The sequence below is a fragment of the Episyrphus balteatus genome, chromosome 2 (assembly GCF_945859705.1).
Source record: "Episyrphus balteatus chromosome 2, idEpiBalt1.1, whole genome shotgun sequence".
Classification (NCBI taxonomy): domain Eukaryota; kingdom Metazoa; phylum Arthropoda; class Insecta; order Diptera; family Syrphidae; genus Episyrphus; species Episyrphus balteatus.
In genome coordinates, this window is record NC_079135.1 from 96,711,953 (window position 1) to 96,731,795 (window position 19,843).

Here is a 19,843-nt window from a genome sequence, read left to right on the forward strand (position 1 = left end):
TATGTTTGAAAAAAAAAAAAAAAAAAAATTATCCTGTTATCTGTAAAAAAAGAGGCAAGTGCTGGCCAGCCCAGTTAAAATGATATAAGATCTATAAAAAATACTGGTTAACCAACAAAATAGGTATAGGTTCTCTTTTTCAACAGAATATGGAAACAATTTTTCAAAAGTTCATTAATCTTTTTTTCTTTATTTTTTTGGTGCGTAGACAAATAAGTCTTCATTGTTTTCTGTAAGTTCAAAATAATAGAGAAAGTCAGGGTTGTAAAATATGATTTTTTTAATGCATTTGTTTTCCATTACAAATTAAAAAAAAATTTTTTTTCAAATAAAAAAAAATGCATCAAAATGAAAATATTCAATGCAACTAAAAATATTTTGATTGAAAACAAAAATGTTATTGCTACTTAAAAATATTTGCATTAAAAATAAAATTTTTATTGCAAATAAAAATATTTTGCATTAAAAAAAAAAAATAATTATTGCAAATAAAAAATTTTCTGCACTGAAAAAAAAAAAAAAAAAAATTCAAACCAAAATGTATGCATTGAATATTTTTTTTTTTAAATGTTTTTGGACCTTTGGACAATTTTGACTATTTGGCTTTACATAGAGAATTTAAGGTCAAGTAATTAAAAGTGTAAAAAATTCGACGAATATTAAAAAAAAAATATTTGATGCACACATTGGCATTGATTTTTTTTTCAACGCAAGAAATTTTTTGTTTGCAATTTAATTTATTTTTTTAATCCAAACTATTTTTATTTACAATAAACATTTTTTTAATGCAAATAAATATTTTTTTAAATTACAAATGCATGTTTTTGAATTGATATTTTTAAAACCCTGAAAAAGTAGCGATTAAGATATCAAAAAGCACCATAACTTTCTTATTTTATAAACCACTTCTTAGGAAAAAAAAAAACACTTGAGATTATCCTATTTGTTTAGTTTAATTAAGATAATAATATAGATAATAATTAAGATAACAATAAAAAGTAATATTAGTTAATGGCTTTTATTTTATCACTTGTTTTGATTTGTCGCCTCCGCTTTTTGTAAATATCTTCACCTATCCAAGAAATAATGACAATTCCAATAAGAACATTCATTATGTGAAGAATAGATGCATAATTGGTAGCATCTCGAATAAGACCTTTAAACAAAAATGTATTAATTTTTAAATTTAAAATCTAAACATGTAAAAACTCACCAATAAAAGGTCCAATAATTAAATTACATATTCCCATTATAAGTCTTTGTAAGCCAATTGCTGCTGGAAGTCTATTCAATGGAACATAACTTGGCAGTATAAGAATCCAAAACACAAGAAATATTGCCGCGCTGAAACCTATCCATCCAAAGCAAATCATGACCACAATATTATTTCTACTGTACACCAAAACAGTTCTTCCCAAAGCCATTGCTAAACAACCCAATATAAGACAGATTTTGTTATCACATTTAAGTCTTGTTACAAAGAAGACAATTAAAAATTTTGTTATAAATGCACAAATAGCTTCAACAGTCATAGCTGCAGCTATTCGATTGTTACTTAGACCGAATTCATTTAATATAAATGGCGTCAAATAGTGAAAGTTCATTTGAATAATATTCATAAAGGTTAAACCCAAGACAATATTGACATAACCAAAATCCTTCAGCAGATTCAAGTCGAAAATGACAACAATCTTTTCGAAAATTGTCGATATTTTAGGTGAATCAAATGTTTTTTCATGCATTTTTTCTTCTTCCTTTTTAGTTGGTGGATCATTATGTTTAACATTTTGAAGAGATCCTTTGTTTACTTGCAACTTGCAAGTTTCAAAAACAAATGGTTCATCAGAATCAGAATCTTCAATTCGATGACGAGATTCAAGATTTTTTAATGGTCTGGATTCAGGAACTTTCTTTGCATGCCATTTGGCAGGTTGATATATTGCTGAGCATGCAAGATTGTGAAGTGAAAAGCCACTTAGCAATAAAACAGCTCCAGTAACACCATAATAAGAAACCAAAAATGTGATTATAAAAGGCAGGACAATAGGTCCTATTCCAGCAACTGCATATTGATAAGCTGTGGCTACTTGGCGTTTGTTTTTGAAATAAGTATTAACAGCTACAGTCATTGTGGAGAACATAATACCTCTTCCAGTTCCTGAAATTATAAATAAAAATCTTACAGAAATGAGGATAGATGACTGTAGTTCTATTATTTACCATACAAAAGTGAAATAGATATAATATAGGAGAAAAATGAATTTGCGAAGGCAGCCAAGAAGAGTCCAGAAAAAACGAAAAAATTCCCAATTAATGCAGCTTGTCGAAGTGAAAAATGACGAAATAGAGGACCATTGATGAGTCCTGAAATACAAACAAAAAGTAAAAGTTCATTTCTATGTCATTTAAAAAGAAAAAAATATTTTTCTAATAATATCTAGCTACCACTGCCCCTTAGAAAGAAAGTGACCTTTAAACTTTGCAATAATTTCTAGTAATATTAAAAATTTGAATGCAAAAAAAAGTAAAATCTTCATAAATTAACATTTTTATTTCTATTATTTTTAATTATTTTTAACAGGTTTTTGTTGTCTTTGACTCCGTTTTTTAAATCAAACTTGAGTTATTTTTTGGATTAGATCTAAACCTCATTTTTTCCTAAACTGACAGTTCTATTACAGCCCATTTTTTATAAATTTAAAATAAATTTAATAAAAAAAAATGGGTTGGGGTCAGAATTATTTTACAAATTTCTGCTTCCAAAATATTGCTTTTAAAAATCTGGTTTTCAAAATTCTTTTTTTTTTTTTTCAAAATCCTGCTTTTTAAAATTCTCCATTTCATAATTTTTAGTAAAATCTCAAAAACAACGATCTTTTTTACGAAATCGTGTTTTTTTGCAGAATTTTGTAAAATCATCTTATGGCTTACTTAAACAAACAAACAAATATTTTTTTTCTAATTTGCATTAAAAAAAAGTTAAATTATTTTTTTATAGCCATTGTTCAACGGTTATAACGCTTTTTAAATAGTTATGTGTAAGAAGAATTATTGTTAAATATGACTGATTAAAAAACTGATGGAATAAATGCATTTGTGGCAGCAATGTGATAAACTTAGATTTTACAGTTAAAATAATTTATTGAATTAATAGGCTATTTTTGCACTTTGATACCAATAACTTCCCAGAAACTCTAAATTTGATAAAAACTTTTACCATTCTGCAATCCCATTTGGACGCGCATATTTTTAAAAAAGTTGGCCACCTACGTTCCTATGGATTTTTTTTATACCACAGGTGACAGGTGTTTGAAAATTATCATAAATTTTTTTCTTCACATTTTGCATCGAAAAACAAATTTCAAAATTTTTTTAAAGAAAAGCTGCAACAGTTGTAAAAACTTTTAACTTCTTATGTAGTAAGCCAATTATTGTAGAAAATTATAAAAATAAGAAATTTATTAAATTCATTCATTCGTGGTTGTGGTTAAAGAAAACGTAAGATGATGAAATTTTAAGTACACTGAACGAAAAAAAAGCTAATATTTTTTAAACTGGTTGTGATAGAAACTTTTTCTATTCGGTTTCAGAACAGTCAAATGTGCACCTATCAGCCATTTTAGGCTTATCCATTTTCTACCGGACACCCTGTATACTTTTCTGAGAATCAAGTTTTGTAAGTCTTTTTGAATATTCCGATAGTTTTTTAATATTTACCTTACGCTCATACACCGAAAAAAAAACCAATATCAATTTAACATTTTTTAAATATCAAATTAACATTTTTTAAATATCAGCCAAAAATGCTCTATAAAATGTGTTTTATGATATTTAAAATGTTAAAACAGTATTTTTACTATCAGGATGATATTTAAATGTCACATTTTGGAAATTTTTTTTGATATTTTATTATCATTTTTTCATATCAATTTCTCATTCCAAATTCTTGAAAAATACTAAATAAAAAATTCGGGAGCGGGTCATAATTCTGCTTGTCAAAATTCTGTACGACAAAATTCTGTGGGGTCAAAATACTGTAATACCATAATTCTGTACGTCATTATACTGTAAATACAAAATTCTGTACGTCAAAATACTGTATCAACAAAATACTGACATGCAAAATTCTGTTTTGTAAAATTCTGTACGGCAAAATACTGTATATCAAAATTCTGTAAAAATGCTGTAAAAAAATATCGTTTTGATAATGTAAAAAATGCGCGCGCACTTTTTTACATTATCAAAACGATATTTTTTTACAGCATTTTTACAGAATTTTGATTTACAGAATTTTGATGTACAGAATTTTGAAATACAGTATTTTGACCAACCAGAATTTTGCTATACAGAATTTTGACTTTCAGAATTTTGTTCCTACAGCATTTTGCACATACAGAATTTTGACATACATGACAAAAAAAGTGCGCGCGCACTTTTTTACATTATCAAAACGATATTCTTTTACAGCATTTTTACAGAATTTTGATTTACAGAATTTTGATGTACAGAATTTTGAAATACAGTATTTTGACCAACCAGAATTTTGCTATACAGAATTTTGACTTTCAGAATTTTGTCCCTACAGCATTTTGCACATACAGAATTTTGACATACAGTATTTTGGCATACAGTATTTTGAATACAGAATTTTGCAACATACAGAATTTCGACCCCAACCCAAAAAATTCTTAATGTGTGCTAATTTAAAGGCGCTTTGTGTTTTTTCGAAGTAAAATGTTTGATTTACTGAGAAAATTTGATCGGCAATAGGATTTTACTTCACACAGTTTGGGAGAAAATAACCAAACAATTATATCACATATAATAGAAAAAATAAAATATTCACTTTCAGTAATGTTTTGAAAAAAGAAAGAAAATACTTTAAATAATAAAAATAATAAAAAAGAAAAAGAAAGAAATAGGTTTCATTATAATAAACTAAAACGTAAAATCTAGTCAACATTGATATTTTTACTGTCAAAGTGAAATTTTCACTATCCACTTAAACTTAAAAAAATGTCAAAATGATATTTTAATTATCAAAGTGAAATTTTCACTTTCCCATCTGAAATTAAAAAATGTCAAAATGATATGATAAAATATCAAAATTGATACTTTAATTGTTGGACGACATTTGTCACTGAAAAATGTTAATTTGATAGCTGTTATTATCAAATTTTTTGTTCGGTGTAGAAAATCTTGGTCAAAAACTTCAAGTTAAGCTCTCTAAGCAAGCACCCCCTACGTGATAGTAAAAATTTAGCTTTCTCGATTCATATGCATTATTCTAAGTCGTTTTTTCCTACGAAATTACTGGTCTAATAGGAGATGAGAACTAGCCATTTAATTTTATTCTACTCACCGGAATCGTCACACCGAACATTTGTTTTATTTCTTGTTTGAATTTTTCAGGCAAGAGCTCCGTGTGAAGGTAGCACGGAAAACTATATTTACAAAATATGCAATCTGTTGTTCATTACCATATTTCCAAAATTTGTTCACCATCAGTTTCAAAATTTGTTTTACTTTAGATCATCTCATGTAAAAAAAGGATTTTTTTTATTTTTTTGCTCAAACATTTTTCATCAATTTTTTTTTTTTCAGTTGTCCAAATCGTAGAAATACTCGTTACTGCCACCAACTCTCTACCAATTATCATACAAAATAAACAAACAAACATTATCTCACCTGAACACATGGCCGCTGCTTGTTGTGTATTTATTATTGTTGTTATTTCTGAGCTACTAATTCCAATGTTAAAAAATTTCTTTCTAAATAATATACCAAATTGTAGCAAAACAGGATATGTGACTAGCTTGAAATAGTGGGAGAAAAAAAAAAAAGATATGAAAAAATGTTTTCATTAAAATTTCACAAAATAAAAATTTCAAATACTTACAATGCTCACTCCCGATGCTATGGCTACCAGCCATCCCCATCCACCATCGGGAGCTATAAAATGTTCACCTAAATCACTTTTATTTCCGCCGGTAGTGCAGCGATTAACAAAACTGGACTTGGAAGTAGTACCATTTTGGTGTTTTATTTTTTCAATGTGAATATGTTTAGCCTTGGCATTTTGAATGAGTTTGTTTTCGTTCATTTTTGCTTTATATTTTTATGTTTTTTTATTTAAACATTTATCCTACATCAAGTCAACAAAAATGCGGTTTCTTTCACTGTGAGATGCAAAATCAAAATGCATACAAAATTGCAGTTGTATAAGCTTTAATATTTAATTAAAAAAGATGACAGTCAAATTTGTTCAAATAATTTCACCAGATATTTTCCGGAAATATAAAAACGTTTGTGTTATCTTAAAGAGTGGTTTAAACTTTTAACTTATGGTTGACCACGCACAAGACTGAACAAAACTATAAACTACTCTTTAAGAGCTTAACAAAATAAATGAACCCAATTCAATATTTAACTATCAAAGAGTCATCTTGCTTTAGAGTGAAAATTTATAGAAACATGTTATCTTCCCAATCCATAAATTTAAATTGGCTAAAGCTGTGTGACACTGAGAGTCGTTTGCTCGAAAAACTAGTTAAAGCTTTTGAATGTAAACTCCTTTTTTGAACTACAGGGTGCTTTTTTGTGTGCTATGATTTGGCTAGTTTCTTGGCGAACATGTGGAAATCTTAGTTAAATGTATAAATGTCGAAAAAAGATCGCCTTGTTGGCTTCAAATCTAGAAGTATTTTAAATTCTTAATGCATTATTGGGGCATTTAAGAATGAAATTGACCAATTTATGTACTTTGACTCAATCGATTAGTGACTCATAGAAGCAAACCAGTATAGCATTTATCCTTAGCCTTAAATTCCAAATTATTGACGAAGTGGATTGAATAAATTAAGTCTAAAAATACACACAAATTTATTTAAAAATAAATGTCAATAAATGATTAAATAAAAAATACGTAAAATGCAATCGCAAAGTGATCGTGTTCCCTAAAATTAACAAATTATATCGTTTAGTTATTTTTGTATGGAAAATTTTCTCTAACTTCTGTAGTATATTAGGCTTTATAATCAATTTAAAACAAAAAAATATTACACATACGCCCGAGTGTACCAAATCATTATGGGCAAATGATGAAATTAAATTAAAAAACATCTTTGGGCTTCGATTTTGTTGTTTGATTTTGACCACGGAAAAAAACACTCTATATTTGATTTATTTGTTTTATTTTATTAAAAAAAAAGTCTAAATTGCCAAATACATAGGTACAATAGTTTTAATCAAAATCGTTAGAGTTGTTTTTAAAATAAAAAACTTTTCTATGTTTGTTTTATGACAGGTACTCAGAAAACATTGAAATTTTCCCTCTCGGGAATTACCCAAAACGTTAACTACGAAAATTTAAAAATATTGCTCCAGCAAAAGAAAGTCACACAGAATTGTGAGACCCACATTTTTAGTTAAATTTTCTTAACTTCCCATGATACCATTAAAAGTACGAAAAAAAGTAAAATGTATGAAAAAAACTAAAATTAAATAAAAAACAATATTATTTATAACTTCTTCTTCGATAAGAATCAATGGCATAATTGGTGCAAAGTTCTAGGCCATTAGGAAATTCCTTTCGCCCAAAAATAAAGGCTTGACCGAAAAAGTGAAAAGTGCAAAAATGAAAATGTACAAATAAATGCTAGACTAAATTTTACGACCCCTTTAATATTTGTGTCCCATTTGATATAGAAAATAAGAACAAATAAAAAAGTACGTATACGCCCTACTCTTTTTTTTTTTGGGTCCCTGATGTATCATTCGTTGGTCGCTAAGATTTTAATTTAAGTAATATTTTTTGGAGCTCTAAGATAATAGGAGGTATATAATTTTTCTTTCAAAAAAGCTATTTATTTGTTTGGGGCCTCTGAGATGATATTTATTTTTTTGAAATGAAATAATAAATGTAGCTGGCTTCCAATTCAATATGCATTACACTGAAGAATATAATTTTTACCGACGTCCAAAAGGGAGGAGGTATTCAATTCGTCTGTATTTTTTTTTTTTTTTTTTTTTTTTTTTTTTTATGTTTGTTACCGCATAACTTTGGACTGAGTGAACAAATTTTGATAAATCTTTTTGTATTGGAAAGCTGGTGGCTGCAGTGTGGTCCCATTTCAATTTCATCTTCATTTAGCCATAGGAACTATTTTAAAAATCATAAAACCCAGTTTTGAGCCATGGAAGTCGGTTCTGTTTTTTTGCTAAAAATGATTATTCTCTCTTGTGTTCGAAGTGACTCATGTTAAACATCTTATCTTTTTGCTTCGTTATATACATATACATATGTTATATATAAAATTGCCTTCTCTGCATTGTCTCCATTCGGGGCCCTAGGGCATGTCGGGGGCCCTGGGGCACTGCCCCGTTTGCCCCAATGGTGTGTACGCCCCTGCTTTCAGACTCTGAGTAAATAATGTAATACTACCAATTTTTAATCACAATCCTTTCCAAAGACGGCTAGAACCAACAATATGTATAAGCTTTTATTAAAAAAAGTTAAAAGAAAAACAAAAAAAAAAAAAATAATAAAATCGATAAATGACAGCTATAAAAATATCTGAGCATACATTTTTTAATTTATAAGTTCAAGTGACCTCAACTCCAAAAATTTATAAAGCGCACAGAGAAAAATAGACCACATAAAATAGAACAAAAACAATAAGATTTCCCTATGGTTTTCATCCAAGAAGGAAACCTTATTAAAACAATCGGGTTTTCCTTATTGTTTTAAAATCTGCAAAAAAAAATAAAAAAAACGATGACCAAGCTGGAAATCGAACTGGAGACTTCAAATCATTAGTCGCCTACCTTACCACCTGAACCAACCTGCCACATGAAAATATTGATCGCGATTTTTGTTCTAGTGCTAAGTTGCAAAAAAAATCAACTTTTCAGTTAAATTTTAATAAGATTTTCTCTATCAAAATAATAAGAAATCTCCTTAAAAAAACCTTATTAATCGTTGCTTTTAATAAGATTTCCTTATGAAATGTATGGACGGTAAAACAATATGGCAATCTGTTAGTTTTTAGCGGGTCATATTTTTCTCTGTGCGTTTCGACTCAGTTGTAGACCAGTGCCAATAATTTTTGAAAATAAAAAAAAATTAATAAGCAGCATATGGATGGTTGGAAAATTTTGGATAGATGGTATATGAAAGGGGGAAAAAATTGCCCACAAACAAAATAATGGAAATGGGGTGGGTGGGCGAAAAAGTCAAAAGTTTAACACAAAAGTTGTACATGGTTAAAGTGTCTACAATTTTTGCTCAAACCATTTTTTTACATAACCTCAACAATATTGAGAAAAATGCAAAAATACGAGTTTTTGTTTTTTTATTTTTATCTTATACAAAAGTGATTGGATTTTAACAAAACCTAGTTAAAAACTACCTTGTTATATTTTTTACTTATTTTAATTATTTTTTGAGCAAAAAGATAATTTTTGCATTTTCATTTAAGATTGTGTGAAAAAATTATACTTTTGTTTTAAAAAACATTGAGAAAAATCGAAAAAAAAAAAAATAAAAACCCAATTATTAAGATTGATTTTTCCGTAAATGATAGTAATATTGGCGAGAAAAATGTTTCCATAGAAACCAAATTATGCTTCTGTCATGGCCTTTGATCATCACAATTAAAATCTAGCATTAAAATAGGTCTAATGTGCAAGGTTTTTCAGATATTGATTTTTGAACTCCCAAAACACTATTTGTGTGACGTTTTGGCGTGGTAATATCTGAAACGTGATGTGATAGAATTTTTCTGACTTTGGATTCGAGCTCAGCGCACAAAAAAACCAGTAGAAGAATATACTTTGATTTCTATAAAAAAACTTTTTGACTAGTGAAATCGAACGCCTTTTTTTTGTCTGCAATTGGCAAAAATAGTATTTAATGTACTTTTTTTTTAAATTTTTTTCCCAAATTTTGACTTTGAAGTTGATTATTTCGAGAAAAATTAATTGAAATAACTTAATTTAAAAACAAGAATTAAGTGTACAATTCTGGATTTTGGGAAAGGTATCATTCATAACTGTAAGTGTTGCCGTTGTTTTTTTTATAATTTTTTTTTGTATTTTACGTTATATTTTAGAAAATTGCCCCTCCCACCTAAACGGGGGGAGATATACCCCCCACTTTCATAGTAAAAAATGATTGTATTGTACTCCTCTACAAAATACCGTTATCAATTCTTCTCGTCAAAGTTATCGTACTCTCCCCTGATCATTACCTAATCACCATACAATGAAACCTGAAAAATCATTTAAATATTTCGATTTTTAAACAGTAAATTGATATTCAATCTGAACGTATTGAATTCCAAAATTGATTATTTGCATACAAAATAAGTTTGATTCGTTCGTGCTTAAACTTGCTTAACATCTTATTACCTACATACTTGTCCAACGGTGGTGACAAAGCAAAATTTAGAAGCCTGACTTGTAAACATTTATTAGAATGGCAAATGAAGCTTAGATTTTATTCTAATTCCTTTGCTCCAAAAAATACAACTGATTTACAGAAGTGTCTTTCTAGACTTTTAATACACTAAAAACATACATATTGAATCTTAAAAATATCATTAAATTAAACTAAAAGCCAAAAAAATTCCTAAGAAATAGACAAACCATTTAAAATTGATAAACTATTTTCATTACTATCAGAGCATAAATTGAATGAAATGAAAACATTCTCATCAATACTGGGCAAGTCTAAAAATATTCAAATACTCTTCTGGTTTGTTCACAAAAAAAAAAAAACCGCGATGGCGCCAATTAAAGAAATCAACGCAAATCCATTATGAGTGACAAACAAACTCCTGCCGGCAATTGAAACAAATTAAAAAGAATTAACTGACGTTGTAGTTTGTGGCCGGTAGCTTTACAATGCAGCATCAGTTCCACTTAACGGTGATGATAGGTGAAATTAAATTGTTATCATATTTGCACTTTGTGTTGCTAAAGTGGATTGAGGGCATATTTAACAAAGTGTCAATAAATCCCATCATATCCATTGCATGTGGAAATGGAAATGACTCACTTAAAGGTGTTAAACTGTCACTCAAATGTGTTGAATAATTTATTTAGGAAAGTTGTATGTGTGTGTTGTAAATATAAACCGGTAAATACTCTTTAGAAGCTGTATGTAGTACATATCTGTGGTATCGTATTTCGTATCTCATTTGCATATAAAGTGAGTAATTGGTTTTGATGACAGTAAAGTGATGACTTTTCAGGTAAAATGATCTGCAAATTTTACGTCACAAACAAACAATTCATCAACAATTCTTTTGAAATACGTGTTTGGAAAAGAAGATTTTCGAACTGTGTTTATTTGGTGGTATTTGTCAAATTTGTTTATAGGTTCGTGTTCGTACTAATGCGGTTTCAATACATACTGTTGCTGGTAAATGATGTCAGCTTCTTTTAATGATGGGGATTTTTTCGACTGAAAAAAAAATCACATAAAAAATGTACTACTTCTGAGTCCCAAAAAATAAAGAGAAAGTTAAAAATTTGCTAAGAATCTTAATAAAAAATCAATTATATAGGTACTAGCATAGTGTTGCTGCCAGCAGTAGCAAATGGAATTCCCTTTTTATAGACGACTACAAGTTCTTTGAATAGAAATATATTTACTTGTTGTTTTTTAAGTTATTTAATATTTAGTTTTTGTTTTCTAAATTTTGTCACAAATTTTATTATTGTAAAATATCTTCTGAATCAAAACTTTTAATTTGTCTTAACGGAAATAAATATTATATCAAATATTAATTTGGATCTAAACATTATAAACATTGGAACACTTGCAACTCAAGGCAAAATATGAGCTATCGAAACACATAGCTATGATTTTGGATTTGAAAATTTGCTCAATGAAAATAATCTTATGTTATTAAAGTAGTAGAATTATTTTTATCACTATTTCCGCACACGGTTAAAATAATTAAAATCGATAACGCATGCAATGAGTAATTTCTTATCTCTGAAAGAATCTCACAATGCAAAGTAAATTATTTATCTATTAAATTTATTAATTTCAACAAGAAGCTCTTAAAATATTGGCAAATAGTTACACAGTGGAAAAGTGCATATGCATATTCTACTTATTGGACGAACATTTTACAACAAATTAAAAACACATCGATTATTTTTAGTTTTTGGCTATTGAAATATGATAAAAATAATTTTTTTTTAATGGGTATAAATTCTAACCATTTTGTTAACTGCTATTTAACTTTCGCAACTTTTCGTAAATTGTAGTAGGAATATGCTAAATTTATAGAAAGGGAAAATCAACTACTGAACTACTAACCAACACAAACATTTAGCCTTATAATATGAATAAGAAATTTGCAATTCATTACTACAAAAATCTTAAATAAAAATAATGACGATTGAATTAGACATTTCTATAAATCTTATTCAATCTCTCCACTTGATTAATAAAAAAAAAAATTAGTTTTTATTTTGAACTTAAAACAAAGCAAATACAATGAAATTTGATGTCTTCTTTAAAAAAGAATTGATTTTTTTTAATTGGGTAGGTAAAAATATTTTTTATACATGCATTCAAAATTTCCAACATTGTTATATAATATTTGAAATTTTTAATCAACACCTAAAAAAAAACAAAACTAGCCATAGTTTTTTTTCAAAAATTTTCAAAAAAAAAAAAAACTTTTTTCCTGATAATTTCCAACAAGGCTATTATTAATTAAGGTTCAGGTTTCTTTTCGTTTAGTTCTTCTACAATTTTTTTAAACTGCAATATCAGTCATCAAACCAAAAAACATAATCTTAAAAAAAATCTATATTTTATTTTCTGCAAAACATTAAATGAACTTTGTTTTAAAATTTTGTTCTTAGATTTAAGATCACCTGTTAAGAAAAGCCATCAAAATAGGACTTTTTATTGCTTAGAAAAATAAATGCATCTATTTTTTTTTACAACTATGGACGATAATATTAAAATGAGACTCAATTTCGTAAGCTTATTTTACCTGAAATAATTCAGATTTATTCATCAGACAGTTTTTATCTACATACGTATTTTGAGGGATCGAACTTTTGAGATGATTTACTTCTTATAACGCAAAATCAAATTTTCTTGTTAATAAATATCATTTTGTTAATAAATATCATTTAAATTTTAGATTAAACAAGGAAAATTTTAAAGTTTTCAAAATATGTAATTAATTTTTGAAAAAAAAAAAAACATTTTTGGAAATTTTTCCTTTTTTATGTTTTATCTAAATTAAAAAAAAAAAAAAAAAAAAAAAAATAGCTAGCCTTTAAAAATATGTGTTTTGATTCATTGGACTTCTGAAGTGACCCAGAAAAGTTATTTTAATGCATCTTGTTTCAGCCCTAAAGTGTCAGTTCTTCCAGCTCAGATTCGTCATTTATTGCTTAATAAGTGGCTGTTTATTCATGTTTAAACTTTTCTTTCACAATCAAATTAATAAATCACAGACGTCAAAGAATTCAAGTTTTTCAGTCAACTTCATTTAAGATTCATCAGTATATTATCATCTGCCTATAACTGCATTAAACTTATACTCCATTTATCCATTAAGAACTTACTTAATGGATTATGTCTTATAAGAGTAAAAACAGCAATATTGTATTTAATTAATAAATCAACAAAAAGGCAGAATTTAGGTATAAATTCAAGTTCCATTATCCAGACTCTCAGAAACCCAGTAGGTAATTCATCTGTGTTGACCTTGAATGCAACTCATTTATCACATTCATTTCAAAAAAATATATGAGAATAATTTGCATCTCAATAATTTATTAATGACGTCATAAGCAATAAATAATAAACACCACATGGCGTTTATTTTTTTATATTCTATATTTGTTGTTGAAAAAATACGTTATTTTTTACAATCGTTAAATATCTTTTGTTCCTCGCATAGATGAATTTTAACAATGAATTGTCGCTAGCAACAAAGCTTACGTGATTAGGAGCATTTCAAATTATTAACTCGGTGCACGTTTAACCGCTGTTGCCAATTAGATAGAAATATTTGTTTCCAAAAAATTCCAACAACAAAATTTTGTCCATTATATTAAAGTACATCGACCGTACCAAAACACAATAAAATTCGAAAATTTCATCTCATTAGAGTGCTTTTTTTAGTTTAATAGTTTTTTTTATGAATAAGAGAGATGATCAATGCTCATGTCATAGCGGGCTTTTAAAGTTGTAGAATTTTATTTCTGAACTTAAACGAGTCTTTTATATCCACAATAGAAAAGCGCAAAATATAAAAACAGCAGCCATTCCATTTTAACTTTGAGGACATTTTGACGGTTGTTATCCATTTTTCCCCTAAAATTCATTTATATAGGAAAAATCAATTGATATATTTTTATAGAGATTAACTCAATACAAAAACAATTTTAAGCCTTTTTTAAGAACGGTTTTTCATTCATTATAATTTTTTTATTTTAATTTACATTTGCATTTTCAACAAAATCAATTTAATTGTAGTATAGGTATGTGTGTCACAGTGGTCCATTTTTTTCCAATACAACAAAAACAAACAATTTAAGGATATTGAAATTTAACACAGTAAAATTATAAGAATTGTTTTACAATTACAAGAAAAGGAATTGTTGATATCAATATTCAGAGCGAAAATTGTTAAATTTTTTGTACTGTTATTTTTTAGTTTTGTTTAGAATTTTTTCTATTTATTGATTAACGTCCATATTATTGACTAATTTCAAAAAATGTTTTATCTACTAAAAACATTGTTAGTGAATGTTAGAAGTTGCAAATTTTTTCAAATATAGATATATTTGCCATCTAGATTCTAGAAGATAAAATAAAATAAATAAAATTTCGGTTTTAAATTTATTTATAAATTATTTAATAGTACAAGCTTTTCTATATAAAAATGTTTTGAGATAAAATTCGTCGTCTGGCAGAAAGTTAAAAATAAATAAAAAAACATAACAACTTTCACAACTAAATAAAAACCATATGTACCAAGATTGAAGAAAATCTGTTAAGGTAGTGGAAATGTGAACAGATGCACGGACAGATAAACGAACGGCATGTTGAAGAATACTTTTTTACTTAATCAAAACCAACATTACGATGATGGAGAATTCCAAAAAAGTAAGTCTCGCAATTCCGTCCGTGCGTCCATCTGTACACATTTCCACAGCCTAAACAGGTTAACGGATTTTCTTCAAATTTGGTATCTACAGATGATTTTTATGGAATTCTGAAAGTTGGTTTTTTTTTTTGTTTTTTTATACCTCTATTAGAAAGTGTACCTACCTCCCATACAAATTTTTCAATTCAAACCAAATAACTCGAAAATGGCTCTAACGATTTTGATGAAACTTTGTAGACGTATAATTCAATTTTAAAGTAGACGTATTTTATTCAAAGCAATTGCAATAAAACTGCATTTTTATTTTTTCAAGAAAAGTCAAATAAAAAAATATTTTTTTTTTCATTTTTTAACAAAATTTTGCCCGAAATGTCGGCTCTTCCCCAACATCAAAAAAATTTCTTTAAATTTATAAATCTTAAAATCTACAAGTAAACTAACATAAAAGTGCTTTGAACTGCAAGAGCAAGTACGTGCAAGGTTTACATTGACTAAAACCTCGATTTTTGCTGCACATGAAACCAATACTTAGCCTGTGAGTTGGCTGAAAATGTGTAATGGTTACTATTGTTTAGCATTGTGTTAATACATATATGTTGCCGAAAAAATTTCCACCAATAAAGAAAAAAGTAGAAAAATATATTACGCATACACCACAGTGACCACTTTTATTAAATCCATCAAAAATTGGTAAAAAAATTCCATCATTTACTTAATACTGAAACCATTAAAGGTATGAATTTTAGCAATTAATAAATTTTTGCAAAATACGAGAAACTTAGAGAAATTCAAAGAAATTACTTTAAAAAAAAAAACATGTTAAATCTTGGTTGCTTTGTACTTACTTCAAATTCTATATAAAAAATGTGCATTGTCTTGCGAGCTCATTATTACCTATTTTTATTCACATAATTTTACAACTTTTTTAAACATTGTTTAACAAGACCTCTGATAAATTTAATGACGTAAACTAATTTATAATAATGACTAATAATAATACCTTTGGTATAAGAATCAACTTTTTTTCATTCAACAAGCATGACGAATGAAAAATTGAACATTCTTGTAAGTATGTACTTAAAATAGTTAATATTTATTCTAAAAGAGTGTGTTGCAATAGAACAATTTCAGGAACGACTCGAGGTTTAATTTTATTTTTTGCTTTGCATTTTAATTTTTTTGTATCATAAAATGAAAAATGGCTAGAGAATTAGAAAAAAAAAAATATGTGTTTTTCTGTTTCAAATTACAAGATATCAAGAAATCGTTTTTAAATCTTATCATAAAAGTTCAAGTATTTGCATACCAAAACAAAAAATTTTGAATATCATGCTACGATTAAAGCCTCAAGTGTTAACAATGTGCTCATCATTAACACATTTCTAATGAATGAAAAAACCCAAAAAAAAAAAAAAATTCTCTCTCAATTCACTTGAAAATCATACTCTCGCATCTCACTATTCTTATCAGACACTTAAGTCCTCCTCATACCCTTCCGATTAAAATCAAACAAATGTCTAACGATAAAAAATATATAAAAACTGCGATCTTTTTTTTTTACGTTCATACATCAAACTAGCAGATATGTTAAGACTATCTAAAAAAAAAATAACCAAACAAAAAAAATTGGTTCGAACAACAACAATTTTTGCAGCGTAATATCAATTACGTCACCATAAAATTTGCTGAATTCATTTTTAAATAGTTGTTGTTAAAGCTCGATATGAAAGAATGAAAAATGTTGTATTCGATTAAAAATGGTGTATATTTTTACATCTATATACTATTATAATTACTGTATGTTGTTATTTTTTTTTTTTTATTTCTATTTGTTTTCTTATTTTTTTATTCACTTTATTCTTCTGAACGAAAAAAAAAATTGGTATTTCGTCCGAATCACTCGAATAAGTTAGTATTGAATTTTCATTGTAGCTGATCGGACGCGATTTTAGAAAAGCTCCCCCACATATTTTAACCGCACACTCATATATGTTAAAAAAGATACATCTAATAGATGAGAATTCATGTGTGCTTATAAAGTTCAAGTTCAATAGAAAGCGCCATACATAGATTAAAAAAAAAAAAAAATAATAATACAAATTTTATAATAAGTTTCTAATTAAAATAAAAGGTGAATTATTATAAAATTTATATTTCCATTAGTGTCAAATGCTTACATAAGATTTTTTTTTAGAAAAAAAAAAATCTCCTCTAATCAATGCAAAAATTTAAGAGTGTATCTGATAGATGCGAAGTATCTGCACTTATTCGTATCGATCTATCTGTCGGTGTTTTTTTTTTTTTTTTTTTTTAATTGTTTTAGATTCGACTCGAAGGCGTGCTATGAGTGATTAGTTGTGTTACGTTCCGTATCGTTGACAAGCATTTCAATTTGTCTGAAATTAATTCACGCAAATAATAGATACAAAATACCAACCAACCAACTACTTTTATAATATCATAGATTAAATATCAGTTGTCTTTGTTTTTTTGTATTATTAATTTATTAGAGTAGAACAAGTTGTTTACAATTAATTGTGTGCAAAAATGTATACGCCGTATTGGAAAGTTGATAGTTTTTCAAACAGCTGTTAACAGTTGGTGATTACAAAAAAAAAAAAATGGAAATTGAAATAATAGTTCTCATTGATAAAGTGTTTATTCATTTTTTTTAATATTTTCTCTGAAAAGTGCTATCAAACATCAATCAAATGATGACTCGTTTTCTTTCAATGTCAATATAATAATTAATTTACTCGTTTTTTGTTTGATTTTTTAATATTGCAATATTGTGATGTGATTTTTATTCATATCTGGTGTTTAAAAAAAAGAACAACAACAAATGTATGCAGAAAATATGAAGAGATGATAACTGTTTTTGGAATGAGTTTGTTATACAAATGGCTTTTGTGATTTTTTTTTATATATTTATTATATAGAATTAATTTTTTATGGATATAATCTTATATACCACCAAACGTTGGTTGATTTAATGTCTTCTACGATTTATATTATTTGAACATCCAAGAGGTTATTAGAATTTGAGTTTTGAGGGGTCGTAATAAAGATAAAGAATTAATTGATAATGTTCACATACATTATCAATGAAATCATTTTTTGTTTGATGATGGTCGATGTTAAACAAATATTTTATTGTACTTGTTATCTTTTTTATAAACATATGTATTCATATTTTGTTTATGATTTATTTGTACAGTGTCACACGATTTTTATAAATTACAAAAATTGTACCTATGTTTTTTTTTTTTTAATTGCTGAAATCATTGTAAGGCGAAATTTTGGAATACTTGTTTGTATAATTCAGTATCTCTACCATAAGCGTAGTCAAAGAATTAAAGAAAAATTTATTAATTTAATATTTTTTAGTTTTTAAATATCGAAATTTTGTTTGTTTTTGTTCCTTTGACTTCGAAAACTTGACTTTCTTTCTTGACTTTCCTACAGACTTGATAACTTGTGTATTCAAATACATTTTTTTTAAACCTTATCACCACTTCTCAAATTAATACCAGACTTTGAATCAAAAAATATTATTATTTTTTTCTGCAAGCAATGATCACAAAAGAAAATTAAAGTTTGCATTTGATGACATAAATAATTAAATACTATAATGATTCTATAATTGCTTATCATTTTTTTATAAAAGAATTTTTGAAAAAAAAAACATGAAAAGAAGGGGTTTTCATGCTTTTTATTGTTGATAAATCAAACGAACACTGAATAAAAAATATAGAGAAACCCAAAAATACTAAGGATCTACTGACTGACTCTTTTATATTGTTCAATACACCCACAGAAATAATTTCTTCAGAGTTTAATTTTAATCCAGTCAGTCGTTCTTTTGTTTTCTATAATGCTAATATAACAAAAATTAAGAAGTCACATTGTTTAACATTTTTACTTGCGATATAGGTACTACATATCAAGTTATGCATTCGTACAAAAAAAAAAAAAGTTGAGATAACATTTTTCCATGACATTACGATGATAGACAATGCCAAAAAAGTGGGTCCCGGAAGTCCGTCTGTCTGTCTGTCTGTATAAGGAACTAGAGCCTAAACGGATGTACCGATTGACTTCAAACTTGCTATGTAGCAGTTTTTGGAGACTCTCCAGAGGGGTTTTTGGAATTAATTTTTTTGGACCAAAAAAAACGGTACCTGTCATACAAACATTTCGGAAAAGTTTAATTTCACGAAAACGGCTCCAATGATTTTGTTAAAAAAATTCAAATGCTAGTTTTTAAACAAGGTCTATCTTTTGAAGAAAATCATTATTAACGGTACCTGCCATAGGACCGCTTTTTTCAAATCGGATTTTTTGCAAAGCTACTTATTGTATTTCAACGAAATTTTGTATACAAAAGCATTTATATAAAATAAAATTTTGAAAAAAAAATAATTTTTGGATTTAAAAAAAAAAATTTGGAAAATTTTTTTTTCAAAAATCAAATTTTCGAAAACGAGACATTGAATTTTTTGAAATTTTGTTTTTAGATGTTGATTAGTTATTCTTAAAAATGGCATACCAATTTTATTTTTAAACTTTTTTTTCAAAAAATTACTTATAAAAAATTAGTTTTTTAAAAAACGGCTCTAACGATTTTGAAATTTTTTTTTTCCACAAATACACCTTAATATATCAAATAAAACTGCATACTTGTTTTG

At 27.0% G+C, this 19,843-nt stretch overlaps 2 protein-coding genes across 2 annotated transcripts in view; one reads left to right on the top strand and one right to left on the bottom strand.

Moving 5' to 3' along the window:
- Positions 1–1,004: 1,004 nt before the first annotated feature.
- LOC129909595 (monocarboxylate transporter 6-like) lies at positions 1,005–6,103 on the bottom strand. The gene is made up of 5 exons (XM_055986669.1): positions 5,900–6,103; positions 5,689–5,815; positions 2,221–2,364; positions 1,214–2,158; positions 1,005–1,156 (listed from the first exon to the last, which is right to left on the bottom strand). Exons 1-5 carry the CDS (start codon positions 6,101–6,103, stop codon positions 1,005–1,007), a joined length of 1,572 nt encoding a protein of 523 aa, XP_055842644.1.
- Positions 6,104–17,058: 10,955 nt separating this feature from the next.
- Positions 17,059–19,843, top strand: part of LOC129912229 (uncharacterized) — a 71,657-nt gene continuing 68,872 nt past the window's right edge. Inside the window, exon 1 of the mRNA XM_055990379.1 lies at positions 17,059–17,286. The gene's annotated coding sequence lies outside the window, so the exon portion shown is untranslated. The remainder of the gene's footprint in view (positions 17,287–19,843) is intronic.

Bases quoted from the DNA above. Each gene is read 5' to 3' on its own strand.
- LOC129909595 (XM_055986669.1), bottom strand. From the start codon at position 6,103: ATGAACGAAAACAAACTCATTCAAAATGCCAAGGCTAAACATATTCAC. The intron at 2,365-5,688 runs GTGAGATAATGT...TTTGTATTTCAG, and splicing joins AGCAGCGGCCATGTGTTCAG to GACTCATCAATGGTCCTCTA. The intron at 2,159-2,220 runs GTAAATAATAGA...TTATAATTTCAG, and splicing joins ATCTATTTCACTTTTGTATG to GAACTGGAAGAGGTATTATG.